This window comes from Pelophylax lessonae (genome assembly GCF_965119305.1).
Source record: "Pelophylax lessonae genome assembly, chromosome: 3".
Classification (NCBI taxonomy): Eukaryota; Metazoa; Chordata; class Amphibia; order Anura; family Ranidae; genus Pelophylax; species Pelophylax lessonae.
The window spans coordinates 541033295-541052004 of record NC_138770.1 but is presented as its reverse complement, the minus strand read 5'-3'; the positions used below and the strand labels follow the sequence as shown (position 1 = coordinate 541052004).

The window sequence follows — 18710 nt, the reverse complement described above, 5'->3', positions numbered from 1 at the left end:
AAGAACTTCAGAATCAGAACCATCAATCAGAATTCCTAAAGGGGGAAGACTCCACTTTGGTCCTCCATTTTCTTTATGTTGGTTTAATGGATTATCAGACACTATGAGGGATTTCAACCAATATTACCATGTTTGAGAACCATGTGAAAAATAAACATCTATCAAAAATATAGAGGCAGTAAGGCTTGTTCAACTTATCGGCTTTTCCTTGTTTAAGAAACCACTCCCAACAACAATTTTCCCAACAAAGGAATGGGGGTGGGGTTTTGTCAATATATTTATTATATTTAGTCAGCTTTAAACTCTACCTTTCATTTTTTTTGTTAGGTGAGTTCTCCCCTCACTTCCTGTTATTTCTGACACCCATCACCTGGACAGGAAGTGATGGTAAATCTCCCTCATGGAGGCAATGACGACAATAAATGCCTAACAGAGGCTTTAAACATTCTTCACTACATTAAAGAAATTGTTTTTATTACATTCCGGGGTTGATTTAGTATAGGCAAACATACTCTGCAAGGGAATCTTCCCCAGAGCTAAGTGAATGTTGTGGCAAGGAATACCCAATCCCATGGAAGACAAATAAAAAAAATAAAAACAGCATTTTTGTTTGCACATGGTTGGATAATGGAAGTCAACAGAGCTCTACCCCATTCATTAAGCTCTGAGGAAAATGTCCTTGCATGGTGCATTGTTTTTAGTAAATCAACCCCTCTGTGTCACCATCTGGAGTGGGGCTTTCCCCTCACTTGCTATCCTGTCTGACATTAGTCACAATTTGGAGACTGACCCTTATTTCCTCTTCTGTCTAACATAATTCAGGAACAGGAAGTGGGTAGATTTTCCTTTACTTCCTGTTTTGTCAGGATGAGCAGATCAATAATAAAACAACAAAGGTTCTACAATTCCTCATTCTATAAAAAAAATTAAAAAATAAACGTTTTATTGGAGTTGGATTTTATGGATAATTATGAAATTCAATGTAATTTGATTCCCCTTGTACCTGAGAAGGCTTGTTTCAGGTAAGGTTTTGAGCTTGCAAATAATAGCTTCTCCTTAATAGGTGCATCTTCTGGAGCCCTGTAGATATAAAAAATATATTACTAAATAATAATCACCCAAATCTTAAAATGTCAGAAAATCTAATCATTGGTGAAAAGCAATGTTCAAACAATATATGTCATGTGGCGTCATAACTTGTGCTTTCTCCTTGCAGTGCAAAACCATACCCTCTTTTTTTCTGTAACACCCTGTTACAAGTTTTTTTGCTCATGCCTACTATGTCTAAAACTAAGAAACTTGCCTGGAGTTTGGCTTTCAGCATACTGTACGTATAAGCACACAGCATCTTAGACCTGGTGATTATCGTACAGTATAGTTCCAACATTTAGTGCAGTGAAAATTCTTCACTACAAAACCAAACATGACAATCTGCTATATTGAATTTACATTTTACAACTTTAAGAATCGTAACTAAGGTTAGGATCACTCAAGTGATTGATTTTCTGGTTCCCATTGCTTTTTTTCTGTGCATAGAGATATAAAATGCCTACAAAATAACCAGCAAGTAGCACAAAGACTTCTGCTGCTGGAGGTGTTATCTGAAATTGTTGTACTGTCCACCAGTAATGCTTGCCTCCTCCTTTTTTTTTAAATTTTCATATTTTTTAAATAGGTTTCTAGGCTTTCACAAAAAAAAAAATTAAATAATATAAATGATTTATGGACATCGACACGTACAGGACATTTGTCATAAAACCAGCAATATCTGTTGAAAATAAAAGTTTATTTTTATTATATTCAGTGTTCCCACATCATAAAATATTTATATAATTTGAGTCTGCTTGGCTTCAAAAGATCTAAACTGCCCTTGCATGAGAAACCTTTAATTGTCCTCACACAATGACACATATTCATAGAGGCTCTATAGGCTATTCAAGGTTATGTTAACCACTTACCCACTGGGCGCCTAAATCCCCTTCCTAACCAGACCAATTTTCAGCTTTCAGTGCTCTCACATTTTGAATGGCAATTACTCAGTCATGCACCCAAATGACATTTACGTCCTTTTTTTCCACACAAATAGAGCTTTCTTTTGGTGCTATTTAATCATCATAGGGTTTTTTTTGCCCTATACATGAAAAAGGATCTACAATTTTGTAAAAAAAAGTGCAGTTTTCTTTGTTTCGGTTTTAAAATGTTGCAAATTTAGTAATTAGTGGCACTGATAAGCACTGACGTGGCAGGATGTGGCATGGATGAGCACTGATGTGGCATGGATGAGCACTGATGTGGCACAGATGAGAACTGACGTGGCATGTATGAGCAGTAATGTGACATGGATGAGCCACTGAGGTTACATGGATGTGGCACAGATGAAGCATGGATGTGGCACAGATAAGGCATGGATGTGGCATGAATGAGGCATGAATGAGGCATGGATGGGCATAGTTGAGGTATGGAGGAGGCAGAGGATGAGTGCAGCTGCAGTCTCTCTCCTCTCCTCGTACGCTGTACCGATCGTTGTGTACAGTGTGCGAGGAGAGGAGAAAACTGAACCGGACATGTGCCAGTTTGTTGACTTCGTCATTGGACGGAGCGATCACGTGGTAAAGGGCCGTTGTCATTGTCACAGTCTGGGACACTCCCAGAAAATATGGAGTAAAGTCCCTTTTTTTCTAAATTTTTGGAATAATTAACTTGCAAACCTTATTATAACAAGAAGTAAGAGTCTGCTAAGAAAGCATAATCATTCATATGTAGCTATGGCAGCATGAACTCCAATAACAGACCTTAGCCCACCATAGGAAAGAATGCACATTGCATGCATATTAGTTCCTAATAACTTACCACATTACAAATATCAGGTCTTGTTTCTTTGATTCCCCAGTAACATAATGAATATCCAACAAGGCGTAACAGCACTTGTTTTCAGGAAAGAGTGCTTTCAACCTCGGGAAAAAATTTGCACAGTTATCTGACAAGATTTCCTTCCCCTCTTGCACAATGATGTATTTTTCATCACTGCTGAAGCCAAAGAAAACGGCTTTCTTTCCAGACTTCTTCAGCTTCATTTCTTGGAACAAGAGGGTAACCGAATCGTCAACCTGGACACCTGATGCCTGCATAGAGAACAATGTGTACAGTCATTGGTAAGACAACGGCGTATCCCTCTCTTGGGTTTTACATTCAGTTCATGCACCAATGGAAGGAGAACCAGACTAAAGGATAACAAAATCCAAATTAATTGATTAGTTTACACTAAGGACAGAAAAAAACTCCCCTTTTGTCAGTGCTACTTTTAAAACACAATATAATATAAATGTGGTTCACATAATCATAAGTCCAATGTGGGGATCTACAGCCAACTACTGCTAGCTGATAGTATCACAGTTTTATATATACCGTATGTATATCACTTCCTGGCCCTGTGGTCTGTAACCAGAAAGAAGTAATAAAAAAAAAAAAATATCAGTGATCTTTAACTTGTGATCTGCCCAACTTTGGCCCAAGACAATTTCTCTTCTTCCAATGTGGCCCAGGAAGGTCAAAAGGTTGGACACCCCTAGTATAGAGCTTAGATAAAGCCATACCTATAAGATCTGATTCACACCAATAGTTGTGTTGTAACGCAGCCACTGGTGTGCGCTGTGGAGTACGCAGTGCACTTACGTTTTCTCAACTATATTGCAATGTCACAAAATGCAATTTTATTTATGTTTGTTCCCCACAGAGCATTGGACATAAGGCAACTTACCTTCTCCATTTGCAAGGACTGCACTGGACAATGCTGCTCAACACAACCAAAGGCACCTGGTGTGAAAGAGCCCTTAATGAAAAACAATTACATTACTGATGGCTGCACCATCAAGCTCTGCTCTGACTCTGAGAAATAGTCTTCTCACTGAAACCAACTTCCAGGACTAAATAAAAGGCAATAAAATTGGCGCTCAATTGATCCCCAATAAGACTTGATAAGAGAACTCACTTAGAATAAAATATACACATCAATAATAAATAACAAAAATAGTGACATCAAAATAATAGTGACGTGATAAAGTGCATAAGTGCTAAAGGTGCATAAAAATGCATAAATAAGTGAGAGCAGACTCCAATAAATAGCAGCAGAAAGGTTAGCCAATAATAACGAACAAATGTCACTGTAAAGAAAAAAGTGACAGTGAGTGAAAAGTGCCAAGTGATGGTAGACTAAACAAAGTCACCAATAAGATATGATCCGAAGTGCTAATATCAAGAGTAAATCAATGCACAGTGAAGAAAAACAATATATAACTGTGTAATATAAATTGTGACTGAATAAAAATGATATGATAAAACCCAAATACTTCAAGGGAGTGTAAGGGTATAAGCACATAAAATGAATAATGTAAGAGCAAAAAGTTCATATATGATTCATAAGTTCATGAAATGGAAATTCCAAAAAAGTGCTGATGTGCAAAAATTTGCTGAAAGTGCGGGAAACTGTGACCAATCACAAAGTGCGGGAAACTGCTTCTCAGGTGATGGTGAGCAGATATCCTAAATGAGTGAAATGGCCGCTCACCTCCAAAACACGCTTTAAGGGCGTTTGTACCAAAAGGTAACAGGGTCTCCAATAGGGTGGTGAACGGTCCTGTAGTGGTCCCTTTAGGGTAGGCTGTAATGATTCTTATGGGTAACCAACATCAGACATCAAAGGAACAGGATATAATTTTCTTCATGGTAAAACAGCATGTAAACAGTAGCGTGGCAAGCGGTATGGCGCTTCTATGCAGCGACTTCCGGTCTCGGCCGTGGACTGGAAATGACGTCAGACGGCTTCTCCCGACGCGTTGCGTCACAGCGCAGCGTGACTTTATCAAGGGATCTTCCAGGACTGTTGGCCTTCTGGTCCCTGGCAGCTCTCACTGGTTCCTCCCTCCAACCTCCACCCATTGCAAGATACAGTAGTGGCATGGAGGTCAGCAGAGAGAACCAGTCAGAGTTATGGGGACTCCAGGAACAGGACAGGATTTGATTGAAAATCCTGTGAACAGAAACCCACAAAAACCCACACTTTTAGAAGAGTGGGGAATGGTATGAAATCCTTGGAATGTTTTACTGCTGTCTTCCCCTTTCTGTCACAGTAACAACCCCCCCATCACTTCTACAGTTGTCACACAGACAGAAAGTAAGGGAAAATCTCCCTAATGGGGTCACAGACAAAAAAAAAAGTTCTGGCAGGACATGTAAACATCTCCCAACTCTACTAAATTCTAAAAACAATTGACTGGAGCTAGGTTTTAAGACTTATGTAAGTAAGCAAGATGGAACAAAAATGGCAAAAAAGTGTTGGGGCCCAAGGATGAATTTAAAACTTTGATAAGGGGTTATTTTTGAACTGCATTTGATATTACAGTATCTCACAAAAGTGAGTACACCCCTCACATTTTTGTAAATATTTTATTATATATTTTCATGTGGCAACACTGAAGAAATGACACTTTGCTACAATGTAAAGTAGTGAGTGTACAGCTTGTATAACAGTGAAAATGTGCCGTTCCCTCAAAATAACTCAACACACAGCCATTAATGTCTAAACCGCTGGCAACAAAAGTGAGTACACCCCTAAATGGGAATGTCCAAAGTGGGCCCCAAAGTGTCAATATTTTGTGTGGCCACCATTATTTTCCAGCACTGCCTTAACCCTCTTGGGCATGGAGTTCACCAGAGCTTCACAGGTTGCCACTGGAGTCCATGACGACATCATGGAGCTGGTGGATGTTAGAGACCTTGCGCTCCGTTTGAGGATGCCCCACAGATGCTCAATAGGGTTTAGGTCTGGAGACATGCTTGGCCAGTCCATCACCTTTACCCTCAGCTTCTTTAGCAAGGCACTGGTCATCTTGGAGGTGTGTTTGAAGTTATGTTGGAATACTGCCCTGCAGCCCAGTCTCTCTGAAGGGAGGGGATCATGCTCTGCTTCAGTATGTCACAGTACATGTTGGCATTCATGGTTCCCTAAATAAACTGAAGCTCCCCAATGCTGTCAGCACTCATGGAGCCCCAGACCATGGCACTCCCACCACCATGCTTGACTGTAGGCATGACACACTTGTCTTTGTACTCCTCACCTGGTTGCCGCCACACATGCTTGACACCATCTGAACCAAATAAGTTTATCTTGGTCTCATCAGACCACAGGACATGGTTCCCGTAACCCATGCCAATAGTCTGCTTGTCTTCAGCAAACTGTTTGCGGGCTTTCTTGTGCGTCATCTTTAGAAGAGGCTTCCTTCTGGGACGACAGCCATGCAGACCAATTTGATGCAATGTGCGGCGTATGGTCTGCGCAGTGACAGGCTGTCCCCCGCACCCCTTAAACCTCTGCAGCAATGCTGGCAGCACTCATATGTCTATTTCCCAAAGACAACCTTTGGATATTACGCTGAGCGTGCACTCAACTTCTTTGGTCAACTATGGTGAGGCCTGTTCTGAGTGGAACCTGTCCTGTTAAACCGCTGTATGGTCTTGGCCACCGTGCTGCAGCTCAATTTCAGGGTCTTGGCAATCTTCTTATAGCCTAGGCCATCTTTATAAAGAGAAACAATTATTTTTTTCAGATCCTCAGAGAGTTCTATGCCATGAGGTGCCATGTTGAACTTCCTGTGACCAGTATGAGAGAGTGAGAGCGATAACACCAAATTTAACACACCTGCTTCCCATTCACACCTGAGACCTTGTAACACTAACGAGTCAAATGACACCGGGGAGGAAAAATGGCTAATTGGGCCCAATGTGTACATGTTCACTTAGGGGTGTACTCACTTTTTGTTGGCAGCGGTTTAGACATGGGACGACAGCCATGCAGACCAATTTGATGCAATGTGCGGCGTATGGTCTGCGCAGTGACAGGCTGTCCCCCGCACCCCTTAAACCTCTGCAGCAATGCTGGCAGCACTCATATGTCTATTTCCCAAAGACAACCTTTGGATATTACGCTGAGCGTGCACTCAACTTCTTTGGTCAACTATGGTGAGGCCTGTTCTGAGTGGAACCTGTCCTGTTAAACCGCTGTATGGTCTTGGCCACCGTGCTGCAGCTCAATTTCAGGGTCTTGGCAATCTTCTTATAGCCTAGGCCATCTTTATAAAGAGAAACAATTCTTTTTTTCAGATCCTCAGAGAGTTCTATGCCATGAGGTGCCATGTTGAACTTCCAGTGACCAGTATGAGAGAGTGAGAGCGATAACACCAAATTTAACACACCTGCTTCCCATTCACACCTGAGACCTTGTAACACTAACGAGTCAAATAACACCGGGGAGGAAAAATGGCTAATTGGGCCCAATGTGTACATGTTCACTTAGGGGTGTACTCACTTTTTGTTGGCAGCGGTTTAGACATGGGACAACAGCCATGCAGACCAATTTGATGCAATGTGCGGCGTATGGTCTGCGCAGTGACAGGCTGTCCCCCACACCCCTTAAACCTCTGCAGCAATGCTGGCAGCACTCATATGTCTATTTCCCAAAGACAACCTTTGGATATTACGCTGAGCGTGCACTCAACTTCTTTGGTCAACTATGGTGAGGCCTGTTCTGAGTGGAACCTGTCCTGTTAAACCGCTGTATGGTCTTGGCCACCGTGCTGCAGCTCAATTTCAGGGTCTTGGCAATCTTCTTATAGCCTAGGCCATCTTTATAAAGAGAAACAATTCTTTTTTTCAGATCCTCAGAGAGTTCTATGCCATGAGGTGCCATGTTGAACTTCCAGTGACCAGTATGAGAGAGTGAGAGCGATAACACCAAATTTAACACACCTGCTTCCCATTCACACCTGAGACCTTGTAACACTAACGAGTCAAATGACACCGGGGAGGAAAAATGGCTAATTGGGCCCAATGTGTACATGTTCACTTAGGGGTGTACTCACTTTTGTTGGCAGCGGTTTAGACATTAATGGCTGTGTGTTGAGTTATTTTGAGGGGACAGCAAATGTACACTGTTATACAAGCTGTACACTCACTACTTTACATTGTAGCAAAGTGTCATTTCTTCAGTGTTGTCACATGAAAAGATATAATAAAATATTTACAAAAATGTGAGGGGTGTACTGACTTTTGTAAGATACTGTACATTGTATCTATACATGCCTTCCAGCAGGATTGGCTTGATTAGACTAATTTCTACTATAACAATTTATAGAAAAACTGAAAAGCACAAAATGAATTAAAAGAAAGCTGCTAGAGCACTGATTTACGTTTAGTATGTTATCCGTCATGCATGAAAAGTTACCAATGTGAATTGTACAGCCAGAAATTTAGCATTGATCATTTTCAAAACATGACACGTTATAACTACTTACTGTAGTAAAAAATCAACTGAAGAAAAATGAAAATTGTGAAAAGAAAGAGTAGTTATAAACCTTACATGAACAAGATTTAGATTTCCAAAGCATTGTGTATTAAAACTTTTTTTATGCTTTGTTCTATCTCAGTGCTGCTGATCTCCATATCTTTACTACATGCACTCCAGCAATGGCTGCATGACATTTCTCAGGGTGGGTGTCCTGGACGTGCCTGGGTAATGTGTGTTGAATCCACTATTTTCAGTTTCCATTGGAAACCAGTGGGACAGGTGATGGCACAGGAACACAACTGGGAGACAGAGTATCGCCACCAATAATAGGAAATGCCTGAACAAGGTCCTTCATTGCAGCATCACCAGGTATTATTTTAATGAAAGCTGCACATTTAAAAATATTGAAAATTACTTTTGAAATGTCATCAGTCTATTAAAGTGCAACTACAGCACGGGTTCTTAAAGTGGAACTGCACTGCATCTGAGCACCACAAACCAAAAAGGCTATTTAATTCCTTTTTTTTATATTCAAAGCAAATTACCCCATTCATATATATATACACCCTTTACTTTGCTGAGAAATCATTTTGAAAAACACCACTGGCATTTCTGGTAGTGGCCATCTTAAGTAAGGGCAGATGATTCATGTATCATTTTCTTCCTGGAATCCATCTGTCCTTAGCTCAGACATAGGCTGAGCTGAGAGACCTCCCTCCCTTCCTGAAGACTCCTGGGTCTATGATATAATTTGCCTAGGTATGGAAGCCAAGAAGTAACTGAAGAAATGTAAAACAAGGTTTATAACAAGTAAATATGATATACTTTCCTATCTATTTACTAATGCTAGCAGCATAAGGATTAAAAATAGCCCATGTTGATTGAGAGAGCGAAGTTCCACTTTAACATGGGGTCCATGGACCCCTACGTTTTTCATGGATGGATTTTTATAATAAGTTTCCATTACTTTTTTTGCATGAAAAGTAGTGAGCTTTTGACAGTTTACTTTTTTCAGACTTTGTGTATGTCATATATGTATGAGGCAATCAAATGTCAATAAAATAAAGTACATATATTCATTGCATGCAAACTTGTGTTTATGTGAATATTTCTGAGGAGTGGGTTCATAGCTTTCATCAGCTTCTTAAAGGGGTTAGGTTAGGAACCACTGAATTAAAGGGTTCTGCATGACTTCCTTTATCTTCCCTGACTGACCCAAAACCTCCTTCATTTGTGTCTACCATACGACACATGCTGTCGGAATATACTGGTAGTCCCAGATAGGTTTAGGGTACCCGCCATACATCCCCTAATAAGGATTCCACCCCCTGATCACCCTCAGTTAACCCCTTCATTGCCCTGTCACAGTGTAACTTATATAGTGTACAGATTATTTTTCTAATCACTGTATTAGTGTCACAGGTGACATCAGTTAGTATAACGTTAGTTAGCACCAATACAGGATAGGGTCAGATTGCCCGCCGCATATTTAGTAAACATTTTTTAACCCTTTGATTACCAGTGACACACACACACATTAAACACCCCCATTACTAGTATAGTGTCTGAACGGCTCAATATCTTTGACCTGATCAGAACTATACTAGCGTCCCCAATAGTTTAGTTTAGTGTTCTCAAAATGGAGAGTTAGCAGGATCAGCCCCGACACCTGCCAGCACCTGCGTTGGTGAGTCCCTGATTACATTTTCTGGCCGCCTTGCTTTCAAACAGTTTCTCCCCAGCAAGTATGCTAGATATGGGGTCAAGTTGTATAAGCTCTGTGACAGGGCAACAGGATATACATGTAGTTTCTGGGTTTACGAGGGAAAAGAGCCCCCCCAACTGCCCAGACTATATGGGGAGCAGTGGCAAGATTGTTTGGGACTTAGGTTTCACTCTTATTCAGAAAGGGGTAACATTTATACGTGGACAATTATTACACAAGCGTTCCATTTTTTAGTCACCTTTTTGATTTTAGAATTGGTGCATGTGGCACCGTGCGATCTAATCGCTGGGGCTTCCCACAATGGCTTGTAGATTCCCGACTTAGACAGGAAAGAAAGCCTGCATGAAGTGTAATAAATTTCTTGCAGTGAAGTGGAGGGACACATGGAATGTTTTCGTTCTGTCCTCCATTCATGCAGATACGACAGTCCAAATTGCAACGGCGACTGGTGTTGTTGAGAAGCCCCTCTGTGTCCATGATTACAACCTCAACATGGGAGGGGTGGACTTCAATGATCAGATGATGGGACCATACTTAATTGCCCATAAGGTCAGATGCTGGTACAAAAAAGCATCTGTATACTTATTCCAATTGGCTCTGCTGAAAGCTTATGTGCTATACAAAGCATCAGGAAGAAGTGGAGCCTTACTAAAATTCCAGGAAAAGATCATCACAGCTCTTTTGTATCCAGAAGGTGCTGTGGCCCAAATTCACAATCCAGATGCAGTGAGCCGGCTGCATGAGAGGCATTTTCTGGATGTCCTCCCTGGTACCCCTACCCAAAGAAGATGTAGTGTCTGCAGAAAACACGGATATAGGCGTGACACCCGCTATTTATGTCCCTCCTGTCCTGGTAAATCTGGTCTCTGCATTGGGGACTGTTTCTGTCGCTACCACACACTAGTAGAATATCAGTATAGGGTACAACACAGCACAGTCTAGGGCACACTTTCACACAGGGTCTCTAAAAAAGATTAGATTACTTTTGCATTTTGAGAGACTCTAACCTGGGACAGTTTTTTTACAATTACAAAAAAAGTGTAAAAAAAAGTTTAAAAAAAAAATTATTAAAAAAATAAAAAAGCCAAAAATAGTTGTCCCTTTACTGAGGTCATTTTCTGTTCTTACTCTACTTTTCTACTCTTTCTACTTTTAGTGTACTTTATAATATACTGTTATACTGTGATGTTTTATTGTTACTGTTTTTCATTGTTAACCATAGTTTTCTTTGCAGATACTACCATTCTACTGTACTGTATGCTATTATAATGTAATGTTTCATTGTTGTGTTTTTCATTGTTAACCATAGTTTTCTTTGTATATACCACCATTCTACTGTTTCACTGCACTGTATACTATTATATTGTAATGTTTTATTGTTACTGTGTTATATTGCTAACCATTGTTTGCTTTGCAGGTACGCCCATCAGCTGCAGCACTGATTTGTTTATTCAGACAGCAACAGCGTTTGCTCTCAGCATGTACGTAAATCAATGATTGCAGCGCTGTAGGAGGTGATTTCACCACCACAGTTAAAAAAAGAGCATATATAGTATCTCACAAAAGTGAATACACCCCTCATATTTTATAAATATTTTATTATATCTTTTCATGTGACAACACTGAAGAAATGATACTTTGCTATAATGTAAAGTAGTGAGTGTACAGCTTGTATAACAGTGTAAATTTGCTGCCTCCTCAAAATAACTCAGCACACAGCCATTAATGTCTAAACCCCTGGCAACAAAAGTGAGTACACCCCTAAGTGAAAATGTCCACATTGGGCCCAATTAGCCATTTTCCCTCCCCGGTGTCATGTGACTCGTTAGTGTTACAAGGTCTCAGGTGTGAATGGGGAGCAGGTGTGTTATATTTGGTGTTATCACTCTTACTCTCTTATACTGGTCACTGGAAGTTTAACATGGCACCTCATGGCAAAGAACTTTCTGAGGATCTATAAAAAAGAACTGTTGCTCTACATAAAGATGGCCTAGGCTATAAGAAGATTGGCAAAACCCTGAAACGGAGCTGCAGCACGGTGGCCAAGACCATACAGCTGTTTATCAGGACAGGTTCCACTCAGAACAGGCCTCGCCGTGGTCGACCAAAGAAGTTGAGTGCACATGCTCAGCATCATATCCAGAGGTTGTCTTTGGGAAATAGACGTTTGAGTGCTGCCATCATTGCTGCAGAGGTTTAAGGGGTGGGGGGTCAGCCTGTCAGTGCTCAGACCATACGCTGCACACTGCATCAAATTGGTCCACATGGCTGTCATCCCAGAAGGAAGCCTCTTCTAAAGATGATGCACAACAAAGCCTGCAAACAGTTTGCTGAAGACAAGCAGACTCAGGACATGTGTTACTGGAACCATGTCTTGTGGTCTGATGAGACCAAGATAAACTTTTTTGGTTCAGATGGTGTCAAGCGTGTGTGGCATCAACCAGGTGAGGTGTACAAAGACAAGTGTGTCTTGCCTAAAGTCAAGCATGGTGGTGGGAGTGTCATGGTCTGGGGCTGCATGAGTGCTGCCAGCACTTGGGAGCTACAGTTCATTGAGGGAACCATGAATGCCAACATGTACTGTGACATACTGAAGCATAGAATGATCCCCTCCTTTTGGAAACTGGGCCACAGGGCAGTATTCCAACATGGTAACGACCCCAAACACACCTCCAAGACGAACAGTGCCTTGGTAAAGAAGCTGAGGGTAAAGATGATGAACTGGCCAGGCATGTCTCCAGACCTAAACCCTATTGAGCATTTGTGGGGCATCCTCAAACGGAAGGGGCAGGAGCGCAAGGTCTCTAACATCCACCAGCTCTGTGATGTCATCATGGAGGAGTGGAAGAGGACTCCAGTGGCAACCTGTGAAGCTCTGGTGAACTCCATGCCCAAAACGGTTAAGATTGGTCAAGATTGACACTTTGGGCCCAATTTGGACATTTTAATTTAGGGGTGTACTCACTTTTGTTGCCAGTGGTTTAGACATTAATGGCTGTGTGTTGAGTTATTTTGAGGGGGACAGCAAATTTACACTGTTATACAAGCTGTATACTCACGACTTTACATTGTATCAAAGTGTAATTTTTTCAGTGTTGTCACATGAAAAGATATAATAAAATATTTACAAAAATTTGAGGGGTGTACTCATTTATGTGAGATACTGTATGGCGAAGCATAGAGGATGGGGTGGACACAGTAAGCAGATCACCCCTATGATTCGCCATATATTTTTTAAACAATTTTCTTGGCAGAGATTTCTTCATACACATCGATTGATGCAAATGGAGGAATCTGCTATGTTCTTTTTTTTGGGGGAGAACGAAAAAAAAGAACATTGCATGTATGCCCATTATTAGAAGTGGGTGGATGCTGGGAGGTCTAATGGTGGGCATACCAAACACTTTCTGGTATTGTTTTTTACAGCCAGTGGTCATCTTTCAATTAAAAGCAATCCTAGCAGATAATTACCTGCTAGACTGCTTTTACAAGCAGTAGGAGGGGACACCCAACTCCCACTGCCTTCCACAGTTTCTCGGGCTCTCCTGTCCCACCGGGTAACCCGAGACTGCAGCCGGTGGTTCCGTCAGTTGACCATAGAGCTAATTGGAGGCCAGAATGGCTCCAATCATCTCTATGGCCTAGGATACCTGAAGCTTCGAGCATTTCATGACTTCGGTTTCGCCAGGTATAAATAGCGTCATTGGGAAGTTGGGAAAGCATCTTATCACACCAATCTCGGTGGGGTCAGATGCTTTAAGCGTAGAGGAGAGATCTAGAGTCTAATAGACCACTTTTTGTTTTAAAAAGAGTACCTGTCACTACCTTTTGTTATCATAGGGGATATTTAAATTCCTTGTGATAACAATAAAAATGATGAAAAAAAAAATTGAAAGGGAAGGTCTAAAACTAAAATAAAAAAGCAAAATAGAAAACATTCAAGCACCCCTGTCCCCCTGTGTTTGTGTGCAAAGGCAAACGCAAGCATTGGTCTGGTGTCATATGTAAACAGCAATTGCAGCATGCATGTGAGGTATCGCCGTGAACGTCAGATTGAGGGCAGTAATTCTTGCAGTAGACCTCCTCTATAAATCTAATGTCATGTTTGGTATCTATGTACTCAGCATAAGATCATCTTTTATATTTTACCAAACAATTGGGCAATATATAGTGTGTTTGTGCATTCAATTAAAAAAAAAAATTGGTCTTTTCCCCAAAAAATTGTGTTTGGAAAAATCTCTGCGCAAATACCGTGTGACAAAAAAAATTACAACACATACCATTTTTGTTCTGTGGGGCCTCTGCTTTAAAAAAAAAATATATATAATGTTTGGGGTTCAAATAACAAATGTCATTTTCCTGAAACTTGTGGCAAAATATAAAATATTACATGGACTCAAAATGCCTCTCAGCATATAGTTTTGGATGTCTACTTACTTTCTAAAAAGGGGTAATTTGGGGGGGGGGGGGGGGGGTGGTGTTTGAACTGTCCTGGCATTTTATGCCCAATATTAGAAGCTTATGCCACACACCATATGCAAAAAGTCAAAGCGCTGATAATCAGGACCCCTAAAGAGGAATTGACCAATAAGACACTGGAATATCCAAACCAAACACTCCTTGTGCTGCCAGTCCCAAGCATAGGATGTAAATGCAATGGAATAAAGCACTGAAAATGTATTGAATGAACAAAAACCAGGGATTACAAGCATGTTACCACATGGGTCCGGATGGCGGTAAAGGCATTGTGGGATAACAAATGCTAATAGTCAATACGGGGTGGTCCAACGCTATACCCCTTGGAGATGTAAGTGTATCCAGGGAACGGGACCCACTCTAGTGGAAAGAAGATCCTCTTTTCACTTCAGAGTGGGTCCCATTCCCTGGAAACCCTTACATCTCCGACAGGTATAGCGTTGGACCACCCCGTATTGACTATTGGCATTTGTCATCCCGCAATGCCCTCACCGTTATCCGGACCCATGCGGTAATGTATTTATAATCTCTAGATTTATTCATTCAATAAACTGACATTTATTATGGATCCTTGCCTGTTAATTCTCCTTAGACACCTTTTTGTCACTCCTGTGCACTGTTCATGTTCAGTGCTTTATGCCACACATCACCCACACTTCTAACCACTTGAAGACCAAGCCTTTTCTGACACTTTTTGTTTACATGAAAAATTATTTGTTTTTACTAAAACTTGTGGCAAAATATAAAATATTCCATGGACTCAACATGTCTCTCAGCAAATAGCTTAGGGTGTCTACTTTCCCAAAAGGAGTCATTGGGGGGGGTTTGTGTTATCTTGGCATTTCATGGCCTCCGAAGCTGTGATAGGTAGTGAGGAGTAAAATCAACAATTTACAACCTTAGAAAGCCTAAAGGTGGTGATTGGTTTTTGGGGTCCTGTACATGGCTAGACTGCCAAAAAGTCTCACACATGGGGTATCCCCATACTCAGGAGAAGCATTTTTCAAACACCTGTGACAAAAAAATTAAATATTCATTTGGCTCAACATGCCAAATTCCTTGGGGTATCTACTTTCCAAAAAGGTTTAATTTGGGGGGGGGGGGGGGGGGGGTTGTTGTACTGCCCTGACATTTTAGCACTTCAAGAAATGAGATAGCCAGTTAGAAAGTAAAAGCTACGTAAATTCCAGTATATACACCATAGTTTGTAGACGCTATAACCTTTGCGCAAACCAATAAATATACACTTATTGAGATTTTTTTTATCAAAGATGTAGCTAAATACATTTTGGCCTAAATGTATGACAAAAATTTAGTTTGAGTTTATTGGATATTTTTTAAAGAAAAAGTAGAATAGTAGAATAGAGTAGAATAGAGTAGTGTAAAGTAGAATAGAGTAGTGTAATTTTTCCGAAAAATTTTCGGTCTTTTTTTGTTTATATGGCAAAAAATAAAAAACCCCGCAGAGTTGATCAAATACCACTAAAAGAAAGCTCTATTTGTGGGGAAAAAAGGACATACATTTTGTTTGGGTACAGCATTGCATGACAATGTGCAATTACCAGTTAAAGTTTCGCAGTGCCAAATTGCAAAAAATGGCCTGGCCATTAAAGGGGTAAAAGCTTCCGGACCAGAAGTGGTTAAGGAAGGTCAAAGTTTTACTTTAAATCTTCACAATAGAAGAAAAGAAGCTGGTCGGCCCAACATCAGATAAAAGCACCTTTATTTGGACATATTCAAGAAACACTCTCCGCCCTACAATCAAGGGAATATAGCACTCCGGCTACTTTAATGCTTATAGTATAAGAATGTAGAAACTCAATTTAGAAATATTTTTTTTAACCAAAAACACAGTGAACGTGCAACTAATAACAACACACTATAAAATATTGAATTGTTAACATGGCTGTAAACTGATAAAAGGCACCAACCATGCCTTGTCATTCTTGCACTTGTTGCATTGCATCTAATTTCCCATAATAAGTGCTGATTTCAGCAAATACTGCAGAGTAAACACTGTAAACTGGATTTTATTTGATTCCTTATTTAACATCGAAGTTAATTTGATTCAGGTCATTAATAAAGCCAGAATAACTACAGAGAACATGAGACAGAAAAACGTTTTCACAAAGATTGAAGAGTAATTTAAAACCAACTGGCTGGGTCATTCTTTCTGAAAAGATTGAATGGTTTCCCAGGCTGTAGGCCAATGTTTTATTTTGCCTTGAATGGGGTCACAGTCAATACCTTTGAAAGTTGGATTGCAAATACTGTATTTATATTTACAGCTCTGCTTCGGGAACATGTTCCCAAAGTTGCTTTGTTTTTTTCCTTAAATTCATAACCAGTTAATTAACATCTTAGTCCTGTTAAATGTGTGCGTGTTTTTACATTTTTTACATGCACGAATGAAACACATAATACACACTTGTATATTCATTAAAGTGATCTCTGTTTAATGTAATAAAAACTTTGTACAATAGAAACTGCTAAATACTTCTCCAGCAGTCAGAGTTTGAACTCCGCTGTGTTTAAAGTGACTCTAAACTCTAAAAAAACTATTCAAGAATGTATTGCTAAATAAAAAAGTGCCCTCTATTGTTCTCAGCCTCCTCCAAATGCCCAAATTCTTTTTTTTTTCTGTTTTGATCTAACTTTTTGTTTGAGCAGTGGTTGTTAACTTACGAACTAAAGGGGGCCTTAAATGACATCACCAAGGGCTGCACATAATGTTCAATATACAGTGCCTTGAATAAGTATTCATAACCCTTGAAATTTTACACATTTTCTCATGTTACAACCAAAAATGTAAATGTTTTTTATTGGGATTTTATGTGCTAGACCAACACAAAGTGGCACATAATTGTGAAGTAGAAGTTAAATGATAAATGTTTTTAAAACATTTTTTTACAAATAAATATCTGAAAAATGTGGAGTACATTTTTATTCAGCCCCCCTGAGTAAATACTTTGTAGAACTACCTATCAATGCAATTACAGCTGCAAGTCTTTTTGGGTATGTCTCTACCAGCTTTTCACATCAAGAGAGTGACATTTTAACCAGACACTATTCTGCAACAGAGCTACCTAGTGGCAGACTAGCTAACTGCACCTGCCTACACAGTCCCTGCTGCCGGATAAAGCAGCACTGTGGACCAGGGGCTACATATGGGTTTAGAGGTCTTTAAAGAGCTGCAATGGAATGGTTTCGATCAAAGCATATTCATGTGTTAGAATGGCCTAGTCAAAGTCCAGACCTAAATCTAATTGAGAATCTGTGGCAAGACTTCAAAATTGCTGTTCCCAGACGCTCTCCATCCAATCTGACAGAGCTTGAGCTATTTTGCAAAGAAACATGGGCAAAAATGTCACTCTCTAGCTGTGCAAAGCTGGTAGAGACAGACCCCAAAAGACTTGCAGCTGTAATTGCAGTGAAAGGTTGTTCTACAAAGTATTGACTCAGGGAGGGAGGGGGGGGGGGCTGAACACAAATGCTAACCACACTTTTCAGATAATTATTTGTAAAACATTTTGGAAACCATTTATCATTTTCCTTCCACTTCACAATTATTTGCCACTTTGTGGTGGTCTATCACATAAAATCCCAATAAAATACATTTACATTTTTGGTTGTAACGTGACAAAATGTGGAAAATTTCAAGGGGTGTTAAAGAGTGGCTACATTAGTTCTCCATGATCCCGCTATATGTAGGAACATATCCCCGCCTCTCTCGTCACTCCCAAGATGGACTAGGGACTATGGACTATGGGATTTGTAGTGTGCATAGAGCAGTGCACATTACCACAGCTAACATGCACTGCTCATTCCAAACAAATATAATTAAGAAAGAGGGGAGATGTTAAGGAGCTTACATAAGATGTTACAGGAAGGCAGAAAAACACAGTAAGAATCAATTTAATTAAAAATAATTTTGTTCCTAACAGATTACTTAGTCAGTATCAGTATAGATATCCAGCGTGATATTTCTCCCCACTTAGATTTGATGTGTTTTCAAAGTGTTCCTTTAATTCTTTTGAGCAGTGTATATTACACATGCATTAAGGCAGTCACGCCAGCTCAAGATTCAAAGTCATTATCCAGGAGGCACAGTTCCTCAAAGATTAAAAAAGACAGCCTGCACTGGAAGATGGAGGACATATCACTCCACTG

General features: G+C 40.2%; 1 protein-coding gene across 1 annotated transcript in view; it reads right to left on the bottom strand.

Moving 5' to 3' along the window:
• Window positions 1-18710, bottom strand: part of LOC309548923 (cofilin-2-like) — a 38259-nt gene that overhangs the window by 7125 nt on the left and 12424 nt on the right. The window contains exons 2-3 of the mRNA XM_082248852.1: window positions 2851-3122; window positions 1004-1080 (exon numbers count right to left, since the gene is read on the bottom strand). Of these exons, the coding sequence (XP_082104978.1) occupies window positions 1004-1080; window positions 2851-3122 (349 nt within the window). The remainder of the gene's footprint in view (window positions 1-1003; window positions 1081-2850; window positions 3123-18710) is intronic.